The following is a 20,995-nucleotide window of genomic DNA, read 5'->3' as shown; positions in this document are numbered from 1 at the left end:
CACGGCGCCCCCGATATTGATCGAACAATGTTTTGATCGCATCGCATACCATGCACCCGGTGGCATGTGATGCAACGCGATTTTTGCCCCCTATACGAACAAAAATTGTATATGCACCCTAATGGGTGCTTACAATGTTAAATGCACCCCCACGCCACCCCCCCCCACTATACCGAAGCGTGGCGAGCGCAGCGAGCCCGCGTGGGGCGGCGGTACGCGTCCTACGACCTTTTCATACCCCTCTATCCACGTCGGCGTGGAGTTGGTTTTATAAAGTGTGGAGAGCGCAGCGAGCCACCGAGCCCGAAGGGTGGTGAGCACAGCGAGCCCCACGAGGGTACGCAGATACCTTCACAGGTATCCGCGTCCCCTCGCGGGCTTCACAGGTATCTGCGTCCCATCGCGGGCTTTACAGGTATCCGCGTCCGCTCGCCACGCTTCGGGCTCGGTGGCTCGCTGCGCTCGCCACACTTTATAAAATCAACTCCACGCCGACGTGGATAGCGGGGGTATGAAAAGGTCGTAGGACGCGTACCGCCGCCCCTCGCGGGCTCGCTGCACTTGCCACGCTTCGGGTTCACATTTATAGTGGGGGGGTGGCGTGGCGCTGCATTTAACATTGTAAGCACCCATTAGGGTGCTTATACAATTTAAAATCGCATCCCATCGAATTGTATGGCATTGTATGCCATATACAATGTCATACAATTTTAAAATTGTATGACATTGGTTAACATTGTGCGATATCGCATCGCATACCATCGCATGCCAAATGGTATGCGATGCGATGGGCGCCGTGATACTACACAAGTACCGAATAGTATATGGTATATAAGGGGTGTATGGGGTGTGATAGGTACAGGGCCGTCTCTACCATTAGGCAGCTGCCTAGGGCACCGGGATCTGGGGGGGGCTCCACCAAGTCTACCTATCAAAAAATCAATGATGTCTATAAGGATCATTGTTTTACTTAATGCAGGTGGCGGCTGTGGAACCGCTAAGAATTCACTTCCATACTTTACCATGGGGCATATTTCCCTACTTTGCTGCACCCTCCTCCTTGTAATCTGTTGTGGGTGTCAAAAGGGGGTCTACAGGGAAAGCAGGGGACATGCGCGATTTTTGGGAGCCTCCCCACCATTCCAGAATGTTAGCTAAGTATGCCTTAAGGGGTTGGGAAGTGTGTATTGGTGGCAGTATGGGGGGGGGGGCACAGTAGGTTGAACTTTTGCCTAGGGTGCTGAGAAGCCTTGCACCGGCCCTGGATAGGTATATAGTATGTATGGTGTATGTGGGGCTTGATAGGTGAATAGTATATAAGAGATGTATAGATTGCATTGCGTCTACTACAAAATGCATGCGATGTGCTACAGCAGCATGGTTTTTGTACTAAATGAGGTGCGATCTATTACAAAAGTCCATGCCCCACATACTTTACATGCTGTGCGATGCGATGTGTGCTGGAGCGTGCATCTCATCACACCGGAAAAACGCGACTTTAGGAGGTCGGCTACAAAAGCATGATATTAATAAAATAAAGAAATCATCAAAATATTCCAATAAGCTGGTAAAGGGAGGTGCAGGTCCCAAAGCAGTTGGGACTGAAAATGGGAGGCAGAGGACTGGAAATGGGAGGAGTAATGAGTAGAGCGGAAAGAATCTGCATTAATTGTTTAACCATGTTAAATGTCGGAAGGTCGGCAATCGAATTTGCTGGTCCTGATTTCGTGGTGCCATCAAGATAATAACGTACATACTGTACCATGGAACAGAGAGGCGACACTCGTGAAATAAATATATTTGGTCACATCAGTTGCCTGACTTTTCGAGGTGTATCGCCTCTTTTTCACACCTTGAATATGACCACACCCATTTTTTGCATGGTATCGGCCTTTTGTCTTTCTATAACATATTTTTCTGACTTATTCACTTTGTTTGGTTGGCCACCCCTGTTATAGCGAATGAAAGCTGTCTCGATTGATCATGTTATGGTCGACCACCCTTAGTCGAACCCATCTACCGTGTTTCCCCGATAATAAGACCTACCCCGAAATTAAGCCCTACCCCAGATTTTGGACATTGGTCCAAAATAAGCCCTACCCAGAAAATAAGCCCTATTAAATTTTCCATGTATTCAGTTCCAGACAATAAATTATACCCCCGTTAACCCCCGCTAACCTCCGCTCGAGGTATTTAGAGAGCACAGGCTTCTACAGAAGCCGCTTCTGCTCCCGGTCCCAGGGATGCATTGTGGGAGGCGGCGTGACGTCGCCGCGCACATCACACGGCTGCAGCACAGCACGGAGCACTGGCGCAGCTAAGAGAGAAAGGATTTGTGATTAAAGGAGGCTGTTACGGTACGTTCCCGCTATTTAACGGAGGACTGGGGCATGTTTTAAAGGAGGACTGGGGCATGTTTAAAAGGAGCATTGGGGCATGTTTACCATAGCAAGGGGGATCAGGGCATGTCAAAGATGGCGGACTGGGGGCATTTTTAAGATTTTTGACATTTGCTGTCAATGTCTATTAAAATAAGACCTACCCCGAAAATAAGCCCTATGGTGCTTTTTGTTGGTTTAAAAAAAATAAGACAGTGTCTTATTATCGGGGAAACACGGTAGTTAGACGCCTAAAGATAGTCGATCGTGTCTAGATCAATTGTAACAGAAGTTAGATGCCAGAGTGAAAGCGTCGGTCACATGGTCGACATGAGTTTTTCACATTTATTTGGTGCTGAATGTCACTTGGGTCCCTGGGGACCCTATATATATATGTGCACAGTGTCCCCTCGCATGGCTTGCCATGCTTCGGGCATGCTCGCTATGCTCTGCACACTATTGTACTCTCAATCTATGTCCACTTGGATTGTAAAGTATGAACCAAGTTGTAAAAAAGAAAGATGTGGGTTGAAATTTGGAAAAAATATATATTATTTGACCAATTGAGTATTACATAGAAAAGTATTTTTAATTAATAGCACATAAAAAAGATAATACAATCCCAACATACAATAAGCATGCTATATAAAAAATATACACTGAAATAGAAATACAGTAAAAGAAATTGGCAATAATCACCCCTGTATTTGTGGACCTGGTTATAGAATTATGGTGGATGTGGTATCTCACTTGTTCCTAGTGTCGCTCTCTTGGTAAGGCAAGATATTATTGGATTGGTGGGTGTCCATGAACCTGATTGGTAGCCTGATGGTATCAACTTCCGTCATGAGGAAAGGTGGTACACGTCTCATGGAATGGAGGGCTCCAAAAGTTTGGCAGGTGGTGTCCCTTTTATGAAAAGTCCAGTTGGTGCAATTCGGGTCAGAGAGCTGGTCCAAGTAGGAGAAATTATTTGTAATCCACAAAGGTTCTGATGGGGTGTGTGAGCCTTGAGACTAACGCGTTTCGTCATCCACAGATGACTTTATCAAAGGCATGCTGCTGTTAGGGCTGACTTGAGCTTTTATACTATCTAACAGGAAGTACAACATTTGACCCCAATTGCAGGGTACTCAATTGGTCATTAAAAAAAGTGTATTTAATCCACTTTAATAGTGGCTGCATCCTCAGAGGACATAGGAGGCAGTCCTATTATAAATCTTATATCAAAGAAAAACATCAAAACATTGTATATAGATATAGAATCACATATTTCATTAACTGCGCTCCACTTCCGGTTGCCGGAACGCATGCCGCGCTCAGCTTCCGGTGTGTGTAACGCAGGTATCTGTTTTATTCATTGGTGGACAGTGGATGTCTATTTGCTTAATAGCAAATAAGGAAAGGAGAGGGGGGGCGGACAGCGATCTGTGTGTCCTAGGTAGATCAGGTACCCGGTGTGTAACGCTTCCGTCGGGTTCCCTGATCAGACACCGAGCGCTGATGTAATTTCCTTTGTTTGGAGCGCACCGTGGATAGCCGGAACTTCCGGTCTCTACTTCATAACGTTTCCCTGCATATGGGGATTTCTTGTAGCTTATGCGTCACACACCCCATCAGGACCTTTGTGGATTACAAATAATTTCTCCAACTTGGACCAGCTCTCTGACCCGAATTGCACCAACTGGACTTTTCAAAAAAGGGACACCACCACCTGCCAAACTTTTGGAGCCCTCCATTCCGTGAGATGTGTACCACCTTTCCTCACGACGGGAGTTGATACCATCAGGCTACCAATCAGGTTCATGGACACCCGCCAATCCAGTAATATCTTGCCAGGTTAGGCAACCTGGTCAGACCAGGTTAGGACCCTGGGGTAGTGGGGACCCCACCAACAAAGGGGTCCCCCCTTCCAGAACACTCCAAGGCAGGCTGTGACCCTGGGCGGTGGGCACCAGGCTGATATTATTGTGTAAGAAATAGATTAAGAATCTATTGGGTTAACTTGTGACTACAAGTCCCAGCAAGCCTCCCCCATATGCAGGTACTTGGAGATTCACAAGTACCATAATTTGAGGCATTAAAGGGTCCGCTGGTACTTGTAGTCCTACAACTTAACCAATAGTGAATAAACACACTCAGATAACGTAGAAAATAAAACTTTAATACATACTACAATCACCCAAACATACTTATATATATACATACATATACTGTACATATAGGTTCCACCATAGGCCAGTGCCATTTTCCAGTAGAATTCCATATGGGTACCTGTGAAAGGAATTTATTCTCACCAACTCCTCCAGCATAGATTGCATTCTCTTCGATCCAAGTAGGCAATCCAGAGGTTAAAAAAAAAACGAGAGTCCCAACACCATACAGACTGAGGAGCTGCAAGTGTGTTTACAATTGTGGCTCATCCCCCCCAACTGAGGGATTCCCCAGTGACGTCATTCACTGGGTCCTCACTCAGCCAATCAGCAGCACTATAGACACCCATGTTAAACATTGAACATGGGCGTCTATGTAGCGGTGCACAGTCAATCAGCCGAGGAGCCCTTTGTGAGCCCGTTGATGGTTGGCTGATGAAGGACCCGGTGAATGACGTCACCAGGGAAACCCTAAGTTCTGGGGAACTTAACCCCTGGAATGCCTACTTGGATCAAAGAGGACACAATCTATTCCAGAGGAGTTAGTGAATATAATTTCCTTTCACAGTTACCCATATATAATTTTACTGGAGAAGAGGACTGGCCTACGGTGGAACCTATAGGTAAGTATGTTTGAGTGATTGTAGTATGTATTTAAGTTTTTTGTTTTCTACAGTGCATGTGTCTGTTATTTCACTATATGTTAAGATGAAGGACTACAAGTGCCAGCTGGCCCTTAAATGCACTGTATGCTTGGATTTGTTGTTCTCCAAGTCCCTGCATGCATAACCCAGTAGTTTCTTAATCTATTTTTCACACATTAATATAAGCCCTGTGCCCACCACCCAGGGACAGCCCCAGGCTGGGGGTGGCCTGGAGGGGGCACCTCCTTATTGGGTGTCCCCACTCCCCCAGGGTCCTGGTCCTGCCTGACTAGTTCAGGAGTTAATGCTTTGGCCAGGGGAACTTAATAAAAAGTTTCACCCCAGCTGTGACATTAGCCTCTGGCAGTTTGATTCCGGTGCTAGTTTACAAAATACAGGTAGAGGGGGCTAATTATTTTGCCCCCCATATTTTGGGAACCAGGATTGGCCCATGAGCCTTGTGCTGGTAATAGAAATACTGGGGAACCCCAACTTTTTTCTCCCTGTATTTCTGCAACCAGGACCGGCTCAATGAGCCCGAGGCTGGTTATTGCTGGGCGGTGGGACACCATGCCATTTTTTTATTAATCTTTTTTTACATAGAGCAGCATTGAACAGATCTGAATGATCCATGTGATACTGCCACATCTTACGTATTTGGGGCCATTAAATACGACCGCCAAATACGAACGGGAAAATACGCATCAGTTGAAAACGGCAGATTATTAAATTTGCCCTATTCATGATTCGTATTTTCCCCAGAATATGGCCAATCCTAGTCATATCCATTCGTACCACAGATAGGCCATATTCCGGCATCTTCACAAACTTCCCCCCTAGACTTTATCTGATCCAGTGTATGTGCTTCCTTGTCATAGTACATTATTTATTTTTGCATCAATCCATGACTAATTATATGTACTTATTTGGTGCGTGCAGCTGTCGCTCCCACAGAGCCACCGCAAAAGCCTGGAAAATGCCCAGAATCAACATCAAATGCCTGGATACCCTTCCGTGGCCATTGCTATCTTTTTGAATCATCTGACACTGAATCCTGGTCTAAAGCATCCTTGAAATGTCTTCAGCTTGGTAAGCAGTTGCATTATCTATTAGGCCCTGTTCAGCAACATTCACATTTTATTTTCTCCTGTCATGTTTTCCAATCAAAATAGATTTACATGGAAATTATGTATGACACAAAATACTATGTTATGTCAAACTATAAAAACCCCATAAAAAACCAGTGCAAATTGGGCAGTATCATTCATTATATTGCCTAGTGTGTGGGGCCAACGACACATGATATTCGCTCCCATGGGTCATAAATGACCGATCCGTCACCTGTGCATGTACAGACGAGAGAGAGCGGATCATTAACGAGGGCCATGCTGCAGAATGGTTGCCATGACGCTTTCTTGGGGTTTGGTTCCTGCAAAGGACACAGGGTATTGTATACACTTTTGACAAATACTGTAATATGGAAATCTGCTCTGTTATTCATTTCACGCTGAATACAGTATGTAAGGCTTATTTCAATACAGGCTGCAACTAGTGCCAGCACTACAAGCATCCAGCATCATTTTCTGCCAGTCGTCCAAATGGATGCCGGGCTACAGATCGCTTTATAAATTCACTTATTTCATAACTATGAATGTGAAAACCATAAAATATGTGCTTACACTGTGCTGTTTGAGTGTCCAGGACACCCACAGGAATTGATAGAGGAAAGCTCTGTTTTTCCCTTCCCCCCACTGACAGCCACCATGAGCCATTCATTTACATACAGTACTACATAAGAGGCCCTTTACTGTGTGTCAAATAAACAACAAAAGAAGAACCAGAAAAAATCGAAATCACACTAAAACTATATAATAGAGTTTTCAATTTCCACAATCCACAGAAATAACTAATATACTGTACTGCAGAGGCGTACCTAGATAATCGTGGGCCCCATAGCAAAATTTTGTAAGGGCTATTTAGCAACTGATGGTGATAAATGTATGTAAAACATATACTTCGACAGCAAAGATGGGCCCCCTTCAGCTCTGGGCCCCATAGCAGCTGCACCCCTTGCACCTATGGTAGTTACACCTTTGTTTACTGCCCATAGCTGTACCCGGGTCTGTAGGTAGAATCTCTCATCAAATACGAAATAATTGTTTGTCAAAACAAACTTCAAGAGTAAGATCACAAGGTCATCAAATTCAGTCCTTTCCCTCTGATCGAAATAATATTTCACTGCAAGGATGGATTTTACTTGTATAGAGAGACTCTACATCACAGGTATATAACCAAGTCTCCGATGATACTGTCAGATTTTCAATCTTCTAATATCCATAGTATCTCTCGTGTAAGATGGGAGTTCTGTGACAACATTTCCTAGTTGTTTGTCTACAAAGGTACTCGCCTTCTCCATCAGTCCCCCCATACCCAACACGATGGGCCTTCCTGGGGGTTTGTTAAGATTCTTGTGTACTTTCGGGAGGGCATAAAAAAGAGGGATTTTGTACTTACCGTAAATCCTTTTCTCTGAGTCCACAGGTGTCACTGGAGTTACACTGGGGAATAGAAGGCGACCACAGGGAGCATGGGCACTTTAAATAAAAGATTAGAGTGGCTAACTCCTCCCCTTCTACTTCCCCTCCAGGTCAGTCATAAAGGTTGTGCCCGGAAGGGAGCAGGAAGATAAAACACACTTCCGAAGAGGAGGTTTAATACCACATACAACATTCAATACAAGAAGAAAGAAAAACAGTGAGAAAACACTGAAAGTTCAAACATACATAGTCAACAGACAATGTAACATATTAACTTAGTATATAATTGTATATATATATATATATATATATATATATATATATATATATATATATATATATATATATATATATATATATATAACCATAGTAACCCAGCAGGGAAACTCCAAGGTAATGGACCCTGCAGGACATAAGCCCTGAGGCAACTTTAAAGAGAACAGCGCTGTGGTGGGCGTCCAGTGGCACCTGTGGACTCGGAGAAAAGGATTTACGGTAAGTACAAAATCCCTCTTTCTCCTTCATCCACCAGGTGTCACTGGAGTTACACTGGGGACGTCCCAGAGCCCTCAATCCCGGGTGGGTGAGCGCTAAGAACCCCTTAACACCCTGCGGCCAAACACTGAAGCAGGAGCCGCAAAGGTATCAAACCTGTAGAACCTAACAAAGGTTCTGCAGCCAGACCAGGTAGCCGCTCGGCAGAGCTGCTGTAGAGAAACCCCTCGGGCAGCCGCCCAAGAGGACCCCACCGACCTGGTTATACCTAGGTATACCTGCCCTCCTCAGGATGGACCTCTCAGCAGCCACGCCGTCAAATGAAGACGACCTAAATATGGGTAGATGAAGGGTCCCTGGCTGAGAAGGTCTTCCTGAAGCAGCAGGGGCCACGGCTCGTCGATCAGCATAGCTGTCAGACTGGTGTACCAAGACCGACGAGGCCAGTCTGGAGCCACCAACAGGGCCGTGACCCCCTCTCTCCGGATCCGTTGAAGTACCCGGGGTATCAACGGGAATGGTGGGAATAGGTATACATACTGGAAGGGCCAAGGAGCCACCAGCGCATCTACCTCTTCTGCTTGAGGATCTCGTGTTCTTGCGAAGAACCGGGGAAGTTGGAAGTTGTGGCGGGACGCCATTAGGTCCACTTGGGGACAGCCCCAGCGATGTACCAGTTTTTGAAAGACTTGAGGGTGCAAGCACCACTCTCCTTGATGTACATCCCGCCGACTTAGAAAGTCAGCCTCCCAGTTCTCCACTCCAGAGATGAACACGGCTGACAGGGCTAGCGCATGGGCCTGCGCCCAGACCAGGATCCTGCTGACCTCCTTTATGGCTGCGCAACTGCGGGTGCCTCCCTGCTTGTTGATGTACGCAACCGTCGTGGAGTTGTCGAACTGGACACGAACAGCTTTGCCCTGGAGAAGAGGTCTGGCCTGGAGAAGAGCATAATAGACAGCTCGTAGTTCCAGAACGTTGATGGAAATCAGACTCTCCTGTTGTGTCCACAACCCCTGATACTGACGGTCCAGGGTGACCGCCCCCCAACCTCGGAGGCTGGCATCCGTGGTGATGAGGGTCCAATCCCAAATTGCAATCCTCCTTCCCTGTTGTAGGTTGGCGGTGTTCAGCCACCACAGCAAGGACAAACGAGCCCGTGGGGACAGGGTCACCCTCTGCTGCAGATGCAGGTGAAAGCCCGACCACTGATTGAGGAGCGACAGCTGGAAGGGGCGAGAATGAAACCTGGCGTATTGTATCGCCTCGAAGGTGGATACCATCCTCCCCAGAAGTCTGGTGCACAGGTGCACAGACACCTGTCTCCGTCTCAGGACAAGTCTGACCAAGGCCTGTAAGGACTGAATCTTGTCCGCTGGTAGGAACACCCGCATCTGACTGGTGTCCAGGATCATCCCCAGAAACAAGAGACGCTGAGTGGGGTGAAGCTGCGACTTGGCGAAGTTGAGGATCCACCCGTGTGATGTGAGAATCTTCTGTGTGAGAAGAATATGCTCCAGCAGGGTGTCCCTTGAACGACTCTTCAGCAGAAGGTCGTCCAAATAGGGGATGATAGTAACCCCCTGCATGCGGAGAACCTCCATCATGACCGCCATCACCTTGGTGAAGACCCGAGGTGCGGACGAGAGGCCAAACGGGAGGGTTTGAAATTGCCAATGCCGCTCCTGCACTGCGAACCGCAGATATGCCTGGTGCGGGGCCCAAATGGGAATGTGCAAGTAGGCGTCCTTGATATCTATGGATACCAAGAACTCTCCTTCTTCCAAACCCAGTATCACAGATTGTAGGGACTCCATCTTGAATCTGGCCACGTGCAAGTACGGGTTCAGATCTTTCAGGTTGAAATAGGACGTACCGAGCCATCCGGCTTTGGTACGAGGAACAGGCTGGAGTAGTAGCCCCGGGAACGCTGTTCCGCGGGGACCGGAACCACTACTCCCATGTCCTGCAGCTTGGCGATGGCGGCTGGAAGACTGGCAGAGGAAGACTGGTCTTGAAAAACCTGTCTGGGGGAGACATGCTGAAGCAAATCTTGTAACCAAGGGTCACAAGCTCTCTTACCCAGGCGTCCTGACAGGACTGGAGCCACACGGAGCCGAAGTTCCATAAACGAGCTCCTACCCTGGGATCCCCCAAGTGGGACGGTGGACCGTCATGCAGTAGGCTTGGTGGCTTTGGGGTCCAGAGCGGTAGTGGAAGCACCTCTTCCACGGCCTCTGGTTCCTCTCTGTGAAGGGGCACCTCCCCTGGATCTACCTCTGAACCTACTGGAGGGACGAAAGGCACAAAAGGTTCTGCGAGATGGGGGTGGAGCTGCCGACGGAAGGAAGTGTTACTTCCCACCTGTGGCCTGGGATATCCATCTATCCAGTTCTGGACCGAACAGGAGCTCCCCGTTAAAGGCCATGGATTCCACCACCCTTTTTGATTCCGCATCAGCCTGCCACTGACGCAGCCAGAGGCCTCTGCGGGCTGAAATGGACAGAGCAGAAATTCTAACCGCCACCACACAAATGTCTGAGGACGCCTCTATTAAGAAGGCTGAAGCATCCTGGATCTGTTCAGACAGCTGCAGAATAGTAGCTGGGTCTGAACCGTCACTCACCTCAGCCGAGAGTTGTGACGCCCATACAGCTATGGCCTTGTTCACCCAACAACCAATCTGCGCTGGACGCTGTAACACACCAGCCGCTGAAAAGATGTTTTTCAAGGTCATCTCTAACCTACGGTCTGAGACATCCTTGAGGGTGGTAGCCCCAGGGACTGGAAGGACAGTCTTTTTGGACAGCCAGGAAACAGATGAATCCACTCCCGGTGGAATCTCCACTTTCTTTCTGCCCTCCGGCAGCAGTGGATAGTTCTGAAAGAACCGCTTAGGAGCCTGAAACCGTTTGTCTGGGTTTTTCCAGGCCTCATCTAATTCCTCAGCTACTGGGAAATTAGGGGACATTTTTGCCTTTTTCCCAAAAAGGGATGGACGGGAAGGGGTATCGACTCCCTCTTTCACATTGCAGGCCACTTTGACCATTTCTATAAGGTCCTCAATACCCTGAGAGGGTTGAGCAGGTTCTTGTGTGTCATAAACTAACACATCCTGTGCATCCTGCACATCCTGCATGTCGTCCCCAGGGGGCGCAAATTCTCCCTCCTCCAGGTCTGGCATATCGTCAGAGTCAGGGGAGTGGTGTAATGGAGAAGCTCTTCTCCTCTGCAAAGGTGGGGGCTGCCTTGAAGAGGAAGGGCGAGGCTCAGCCTGCCGTGGAGCTAGGGCTCTAGTGAGGCTCTGAACTGCAGAGGCTAAGTCACTCTGCTGTGTCCTAGAGGTCTCTCTATCTCTCTGAGACTGTGTTAACTCAGAGGATAAACGGGACATAACCTCAGTTAGTTGTGAGGCCCAGAAAGGTGGGTCCACTGGGGTTTGTGACACAGAGGTATTAACAGTGCATTTCTCACAGAGGGATTAACAGTGCATTTCTGGAGGGGTAAACTTAGCATTGCAAGTCTTACAGGCAATTCTCTTGGAGCTTCCCCCTGCCATTGTACATATATGTCACAGAATCCACACACTACCACACACCCAAGGGAGAGTAGGTATAGATAAGTCCAGGAAGAAGGACTGACAGGAGAGATAGTGAAGGAAAGGAGCTGCCACAGGGTTTGTACAGCGCTATGGTCTATAACCAGGGAGCGCTATAGCCCTATTTTTTTTGCACAGCCCAACTATCTCTCTCTAAGCTCTCAACCCCCCCACTGTAACTCACAGTACCGGGAGAGCTATAGCAGGACGGTCACCAGGATCAGCGATGTACTTGTAGCCTTTGGTGGGGCTGCAGCGGTACAGGAGCTTCCCACAGTCTGCTCTGCAGCGGCGCCAGTGTAAAAAAGATGGTTGCCGCGCGTGTCTGTGATAGCGCTGGTGATAGCCGGGGCTGCTGGGAGTACCATGCGGTAGCTCCGCCTCCCGCCCGGCAGCTCTTGCGTCCTGGCGCCAGGCTTGAAGCCCTCTGCTGCCACCTTTCTAGTAAACCCTGACCACCGCCGCTAGCAGCGGTGGCAGGGAATACTTACTATGCGCCTGCCGTCGGCGGTAGGCTGGGGGAGGACCGCGGCGTGCTTTGGTGGGCAGCGCCCGTTGCCTTCCGAGACGGTGGTCTCAGCAGCCAGGGAGCCGGGCGCGCTGTTATGAGGGCGGTCGGCTCCCTCGGCAGGCTCCCACGTAGCAGGCAGTTAGTGTAACACTAACTGCCTGTAAAAACCCATTGCTGCTTAAAATTTTCTTATGTGCTCAGAGAGCACCTAGTGTGTGTCCGCTCCCTTTCAGGCACAAACTAAGACTGACCTGGAGGGGAAGTAGAAGGGGAGGAGTTAGCCACTCTAATCTTTTATTTAAAGTGCCCATGCTCCCTGTGGTCGCCTTCTATTCCCCAGTGTAACTCCAGTGACACCTGGTGGATGAAGGAGAAATAGGTACCTTGGGATTCTCCACCCACAGATATTCCTTCTCTTGTTTCGTAATTATCCCTCCTGTAAAATGATCCGTTATCAGATCTTGATATTGTTTCAAGAAATCTGTTGTGGGGTCACATGCAAGTTTTTTATAGCATGACCGATCATTAAGTTGTCGCATGATCTCTCCTTTATAGGAGTCCTTGTTCCACAGAACAATATTCCCCCCTTTGGGCAGTATTCAATGACCAAGTTCTCCGTGCATGGAGAGCGTTTTATTTCGCTCTCCATGCACTCTCCGTGTTCCGGAGGGCTCGCTGCCACTCCTGCTCCCTCTATTCAATGTGGTTAAGACTCGCCGCCACTCGCGGCGAGTCTTAACCCCTGCAGGGAGCAGGGAGCTTTCAGGGAGCCGGAAGCAGCCAGAGAGATTAAAGTCTCCCTGGCTGCTCCAGAGGAATGTGGAGAGGAGGGGGGCTCTCCGGGACCCAGGCAGCACAGCCTGCCCCCCCCTATAGCCAGCGGGGGACCCAGTATTCACTGCACCCGTTGTTCGTGCATACTAACGATCGGGTGCAGTGAATATATGAATATGTAATGAGCGGCTCCGGCCCCCTGCTGGCTGCACCGTGTAAAAAAAAATATATATATATATTTTTTTTTAATTAAATATATATTCATGTGCTATAAGCACATGAATAAAAATAACATGCCCCTTCACAGAAAAAAAAAACTGATTTTTTGACACCAAAATTTCTTAAAAAAAACCTTTTAGTTTTAAAGTTCACATTCCAGCTCCCCATCAAAAGATGGAGAATTGCTACACGGAGAGACACGGAGAAAATCACTTAGAAAGACGGAGAACATTTCACATTGGGCAGTATTCAATGAAAAAGTTCTCCGTGCATGGAGAGCGTTTTATTTAGCTCTCCATGCACTCTCCGTGTTCCGGAGGGCTCGCTGCCACTCCTGCTCCCTCTATTCAATGTGGTTAAGACTCGCCGCCACTCGCGGCGAGTCTTAACCCCTGCAGGGAGCAGGGAGCTTTCAGGGAGCCGGAAGCAGCCAGAGAGATTAAAGTCTCCCTGGCTGCTCCAGAGGACTGTGGAGGGGAGGGGGGCTCTCCAGGACCCAGGCTGCACCCCCCTATAGCCAGCGGGGGACCCAGTATTCACTGCACCGTTCGTGCATAGTTACGTTCGGCTGCAGTGAATATATGAATATCTAATGAGCGGCTCGAGCACTCGGGCCCCCTGCTGGCTGCACTGTGTAAAAAAAAGAAAAAAAAGAAATTTAAAAAAAATATTTTTTTTAAAATTAAATATATATTCATGTGCTATAAGCACATGAATAAAAATAACATGCCCCTTCACAGGAAAAAAAAACCTGATTTTTTGACACCAAAATTAAAAAAAAAAACCTTTACGTTCAAAAGTTCACATTCCAGCTCTCCATCAAAAGATGGAGAATTGCTACACGGAGAGAGACGGAGAAAATCACTTAAAAAGACGGAGAATATTTCACATTGAATAGGGTAGCTCGCTTTTGGAGAGCAAAATGCTCCATCCAAGGCGAACAAAGCACAAGTTCTCCACAAAACACGGAGAACTTTTCTCATTGAATACTGCCCATTGAATAGGGTTGCTCGCTTTTGGAGAGCAAAATGCTCCGTCCAAGGCGAACAAAGCACAAGTTCTCCACAAAACACGGAGAACTTTTCTCATTGAATACTGCCCTTTGTCTGAGGGTTTGATTTCTAAGTCATCCCACTTCCTTATTTCTTGCAATGCCTGAAACTCATTTGTTGTAAAATTATGTGACTGGATTTTCCTACCCCCAGTAAATAAATTATCTAGGTCTCTTGATACTGAGTCCAAGTAGACCTTAGCTTGTGGGCAGGTTTGGAAACTTGGAAAAAGGTAGATTTTTTCTTTAATGTGGTGTCTCTTGTAATTTTGGTGCCTATATCTTCTTTGGTTCCTATGCTTTCCTTCAGTAATTTCTCCAAAGCCAAAAGAGCCTCTTCTTCCAAGGGATCTGTTGGAATGATTTTCTCCCACGGTCCCAGAGTGCTCCAGTTTTGTTTTTGTGCATACAATTTCTTTAAGGGGATTTTTCTTATGAACAGATTAAGATCTTTTTCTATCATAAATCTGTCCATAGTTTTTATGGTGAAAATGATAGGCCTTTTGAGAGGACACTTATGTGATGATCTACATTGATCCCTATTTAGTGTGATTTCCCCCTTTCTTTTTACATATCCTTAATCATTTAATTTATTCTGCTGTCCCCATATATTCTGGGTACATTCAGAGCTGCTGCTGCTGCTTGTAAATACAGCAGCGTGCTGTGCTGATAATAATACAGCGTTTGTACATATCTGCTGTAGAATTGCAATATACATTAACTCCTTTTGCTTAGAGGTTACAATTATGATACAATAATCACAGCATGAGTAAGAACACTCTTCTGTGTCAATGTGAATCTCTATTGCTCTATTATAAGCGCTACACTGCCACAATGTGCTATAATCAATAACATTTCTGTTTACATTCTATCTGACTGCCGCGTATATATTATAATCATATTTTCAGAATCACATAATAGCCCAATAATAGCCTATGGCCTTTTCACCCATAAGGCTTGACAAAGCACAATGGGTGAAACGGGCGTAGGCTATTATTGGGCTGATATATGATCCTGAAAATATGATTATAATATATATATATATATATATATATATATATATATATATATATATATATATATATATATGACTGCAAAATTGGGAACACCCGGACATAAAACAGAGATATTGGGCCAAATGCACTAAGCTTGAAAAGTGATACAATGGAGATTTATAAACCACCAGCCAATCAGCTTCTACCTGCCATGTCACAAGCTGTGTTTGAAAAATGACAATATCGCTCAGTACCCAGAGATGGTCGCTGATGAAAAAGAAACTGCCGGGGGAGCCTGGCAGTGGAAATCAGCTGGTCGCAGGAGCATGTACCTGTGACCAGCAATCACTACGGGGGAAAAAACGGGAGCGCGGGCTCAGCGACCATATTGCCTGCGATATTACTAAAAATCGCTCCCGTGTGTACGCACCTATACTTACATTCACTGCTGCTTTCATACAAACATGTATAAACCACCACACTCATACAAACACCAATCTTTTACATAAATACATAGCTGCTCTCATACAAACATATATACATACCTCCCAACATGACCCTCTCCAGGAGGGACACAATGATCTGCTCCTGGACTTTCCTTCTACTGTATGATTACCATCACCTGTGCTGAAGCACCTGTTCAACACAGGTGATGGCAATCATACCTTAGGAGGAGTGCCCAGAAGTAGAGTAGTTTGTCCCTCCTGGAGAGAGTCATGTTGGGAGGTATGTATATACATACATACACTGCTGATTTCATACATACATACAGATGGAGCCGGGCTCCCTCTTGCTGGTGAATCGCCAGACTGTCTCCGCTGGCGATCCGCCAGCAGCCCGGCGCTCCATCTGACTGAGACACGCGTGCGTCTCACGCGCATACGCGCGTCTCGGTTTCCAGGCGGCGGGGCGACGGGAACCTATCCGTCTCCGCTTCAGGGAGACGGACAGGGTTAGGGGGGGGTGCGGGGAGGCGGTGGGGACCCCGGGTGACCGCCGACAAGCCAGCGGGGACCCGGAGGAAGTGCCGTCGGAAGGGGATGCGCGCGCATCTCGTGCGCGCGCGTCCCCTTTCGCAGATACAGATGTCGGCTGGCGGGGGATGGCGGCTGGGGATTCTGCCGCCATAACCTGCAAAGACAAGCCCGGCTCCATCTGTGCATACTCGTATACATAGCCACTCTGGTACATACATACACCACTCACATACATACATACATACATACACCACTCGCATACATATACACATACATACACTGCCGCTCTCATACATACACTGCTCTCTTACATACACATATTGTCCATTTTGAGAACAAATTTGTATTGTGATCAGATCTGAATAAAGGCCATAATACACTGCCGCTCTCATACATACATATATATATATGAGAGAAATATACATACTGTACATACATACATACATACATACATACACTGCTGCTCTCAACATACATGTACATACACTGCATACATTGTTTCCATGCATCCCATCCCTCCCCCATGCTAGGACACACACCAGACAGCCACTTCTATGAACACCCACCACCCTGAGAATTAATATGAATCTTACTGCTGGCCCAGGGTGACACTGCTGTAGATCCACCATGGTGCTCCTGTTGAGTAGGTGGGAGAAGAGGAGTAAGGAGCGTTGCTGTAGGTGATGACATCTCCCTCCCTATGGAGCCGCTATAGGTGAGGCGGATAGATGCACGTACTAGCGGCAGAGGAAATGGCTTCCTGGGACAGCCACTGGCCAGCTCCCCACTGCTGCTGGCAGTAGTGCCAATAATCCACCACACAGTATTGCCCCTTACACATAATGTCCACAGTGGTGCTTACACCTTAAGTAGACATTTTGGTGCCCTGTGCCAGAATGGGAATTGCTGCCCCACACACCCTGAAAATACAGACATGTGTAAATTTATTTAGGGTGTGGCTCATGAGGAAAAGGTGTGGCCACATAATAGTACCAATGCCTATTACACAGAGGAGGCTCCTGCTATAGGGCTGCAGGGTTGCATCCCCTCCAGTCAAAATCCCAACACCAGAGACATAGACAGCACCAGAGCTCCAGTGCTTCGCCCTGCGGGCACCCCCACACACACACACACACACACACACACACATCTCTGGAGTTCTGGTGCTTGCTGGCTGTGTCTCTGACACGCTCGTAACCTCCTCTCACGAGGCTCCATGAAGCAGCAGTGCAGACATAGCAACAGCCCAACCCTGTGGGGAGGAGTTCAGCATGTAGCAGATTCCTACTATTGGAAGCTGCTACTGCTCATCATACACAGAGCCACAGAGCTGGAAACTCCTCCCCTTCTTGGGCTGTCAGTACATGGAGTGATGACAGCAATAGCTTTCCAGCAGGAAGCCATTCTGTTCAAATCTCCAGAGCTACAATGCTTCTATGGGCTGCTGTCTGTGCAGCCCAGCAGAAGCAAATCCTCTGCAGTGAGCATGCCCAGACTTCAGTGAGTCAGCCACCCCAGCCCACACATTGGTATATACAAGCAATAGGCAGTGCATTCACTGTACACCTATATGCTTTTCCCCTTTCTTTGCCTCTGTATTAACTACAGCAAAACATGTTAATAAACTGTGCTTTTATTTAAGCACTAGCTCCCAGTCATTATTTATCTAGCATCAACTTTTCCCCCACATCCCCCAACCCCCACTGCATGGAACACGTCGCAACCCAGGGAGCATGCTGATCGACCAACACCATCTGGTAAGAAACCACTATTTTTGTTCCTGCACACTTACAACTGTACTGATCCATACCCTTATACCGGAGGTACCTACATCCAGCCCAACACAGACGCAAGGACCAGCAGTGGTGAACCCCCAGCCTCAATCTAACCAGCTGAACCCACACCCAGCCCAACACAGTTACAAGGGCCAGCCGTGGTGAACCCTCTGCCTCAAGTTTGCCAGTTGTGAGTAGCAGCCCGTCGTGGGACAGTTTCACTATTAATTCACCATTTCACAATACTGCATTAGACATCCAACCACAACACCCAGCCCACAGTTATTGTTCCAGACATCAATAACATTAAGCCAGGTTCTAGTTGGAACCAGCAGACATTTACCCATTGACTACCCCAACCTCTGAGCGCCAGTACTTCCCCCTTTTTTTGTTATTGTCGTATCTAGGGGGGAACAGGACTGCCCCCCACCAGTACAGGCAGCTAAGGGTTGCTCTCTCAGAGCGCCTTGTAATCACTCCAATCCTAGTGAGTCAGTGTGATGCAGCTGAAGGAAGGTATGCATTGCACCAGAGAGGTGCATGGAAGTTTATTTTATTTTAAGGTACTCTTTACCTAGAACGGCGCCCGCGATTGGCATCGCAGTCATCGGGGGTAAAAAATCGCGGGCATAGGGATCAATGTTAAAAGTGAGATTGGACGCGATTTTTGTGTTAAATGCCTCAATGCCCGCGATTTGTCCAATTGTGGGGGCCATTTCAGACTTCAGGGGGACTATTTGGGCTCTGTGGCCCATTTGACATTGTTTCCTATGGAAAAATCGCGGGCATTGAGGCATTGAACACTAAAATCGCGTCCAATCACACTTTTAACATTGATCCCTATGGGAAATCGCGGGCATCGCGTTGCACCCGTTTTTTAGTGCATGCGATGGCCGCGATGCCCGTGATGGGCGCCGTGCTAGGTAAAGAGTACCTATTTTAATAATATTTGTGTGTAGATCTTTATTAAAAGTATCATTTTGTGTACTTTAATTAATATTAAAGTTATTAAAAGTGTGTTTTGCTCTGTGTCTGTGTTTATGTGGGATGCGGTCATTCGTCAGAATGCATTTAGGTCTACAGTCATTAGGTCGACCCCACTAGGTCGACTGGCAGGAAGGTCGACCTGACTTAAGGTCGACATGGGTCAAGGTCGACATGACTTAAGGTCGAATTTGCATAAAGGTCGACATGAGGAAGGTCGACTGGTCATAAGGTCGACATGGGTTTTTCACTGTTTTTTGAGCCGACATGTGCCGACAGGCGGTATTTCATGCCCTACCATCCACTAGGGCGTGGTGGGAGAATAAAATAGTGTGCCGAGCGCAGCGAGGCACCGTGCCCGAAGCATAGCGAGCGAAGCGAGCGATGCGAGGGTCCGATTCTCATTGCCAACTGTGTCCATGTCGACTGTGTCGACATTCAGATAAAAAAACAGTGAAAAACCCATGTCGACCTTATGACCAGTCGACCTTCCTCATGTCGACCTTTATGCAAATTCGACCTTAAGTCATGTCGACCTTGGCCCATGTCGACCTTAAGTCAGGTCGACCTTCCTGCCAGTCGACCTAGTGGGGTCGACCTAATGACTGTAGACCTAGAATCATTCTGACGAATGATCCCAACCCGTTTATGTGCATATGAGTACATCATTTATTTACAGTAATTGCATACAAACACTTGTACAGCGCAAATCAAACTAATAACCTGCAAATAATTAATGACTGTTTGCAATGAGCAGTACCCCGGAAATTGCAGCCCCCTTAAGTCTAAAGGCAGGAGCCGCCACTGCTATTACACATTATGCCACATACAGTACCCTAATGTTCATTACACAATACACCGCACACAATAGATGCCCATTACACATTATGCCACACACCATAATTAATTAATTTATTTATTTACAGTTTCTTATATAGCGCAGCAGATTCCGTTGCGCTTTACAATGCCTCTTACACAATATACCTTATGGGTGTTCCCATGGGAATGACCCGGTGATGCAGTGGCGGGCAGCTGATGTCAGTGGATGTCAGCTGCCCACCCGCTTCCCATACAGGGTGCTTGCAGATCTGAGACACCACAGAGGTGTCTCAGATCTGTGAGTGCTGGAGAAATCATTCGATGGTCGCCGAACATTGGATAATTTCTCCTCTGCACCCAAGGCTGCGAATGGATGATTATGCAAAACATCCACTGTGTGGATGTGTGCGAGAGGGGGTGGATGGCATCTGGGGGACTCACAGGGTTGCAAAATTTGCAGCCCTGCAATCAACCAGAATAAGGGTCCAATGCCCACGGTAGTAGTGCCTCATACATACAATGCCCACAGTAGTAGCGCATCTTATATACACCATAATCCTTCACATCATGCCCACAGTTGTGTAGCTCTGCATATACACATTATACCTGCAGACGCAGTGCCTCTCTATACATATTCTGCCCGCAGTTGTAGATGGTTGCCGACCATTGAATGATTTCTCTCACCTTCAGAAATAAAAGTCAAGCTAAACTGCCGAAGAGAGGGCGGACGCTGACGTCATATGACAACAGCTGCCTGCCACTGGCAGGCATCGGCCCGCCTGCATTCCGAGGGGAATGCACAGCATTTTCATGAGGGTGCCCATAAACCACTGGACGTTCCCCAGCTCAGGCCCCTGCCTGCCTCCTTCCCCTACCCGTACCAATGCCTCCGCAACTGTGATAGTCGCCGAATACATTCATACAGTGGCCCTGCACATGCACAAACATTTGCATGCGCAAAGCCACACACAGTGGCGTAGCCACAGTGTGGCAGACCCCGCAGCAGCTTAGAGGAGTGACAGCCAGCAGGGTCTGTGGTGGGCGCTGGTGCCTGTTAGAGACAGGCAGTGTGTTATAGTGGAAAA

General features: G+C 47.6%; 1 protein-coding gene across 1 annotated transcript in view; it reads left to right on the top strand.

Moving 5' to 3' along the window:
* The window catches only part of LOC146081226 (macrophage mannose receptor 1-like), a 282,981-nt gene that overhangs the window by 232,163 nt on the left and 29,823 nt on the right, over positions 1–20,995 (top strand). Inside the window, exon 21 of the mRNA XM_083189331.1 lies at positions 6,115–6,264. Coding sequence (XP_083045457.1) covers positions 6,115–6,264 — 150 coding nt within the window. The remainder of the gene's footprint in view (positions 1–6,114; positions 6,265–20,995) is intronic.

The sequence above is a fragment of the Crinia signifera genome, chromosome 5 (assembly GCF_055691185.1).
Source record: "Crinia signifera chromosome 5, ASM5569118v1, whole genome shotgun sequence".
NCBI classification, from domain to species: domain Eukaryota; kingdom Metazoa; phylum Chordata; class Amphibia; order Anura; family Myobatrachidae; genus Crinia; species Crinia signifera.
Note: the sequence above shows the minus strand (reverse complement) of the source record. Positions and strands in the feature narration are given on the sequence as shown.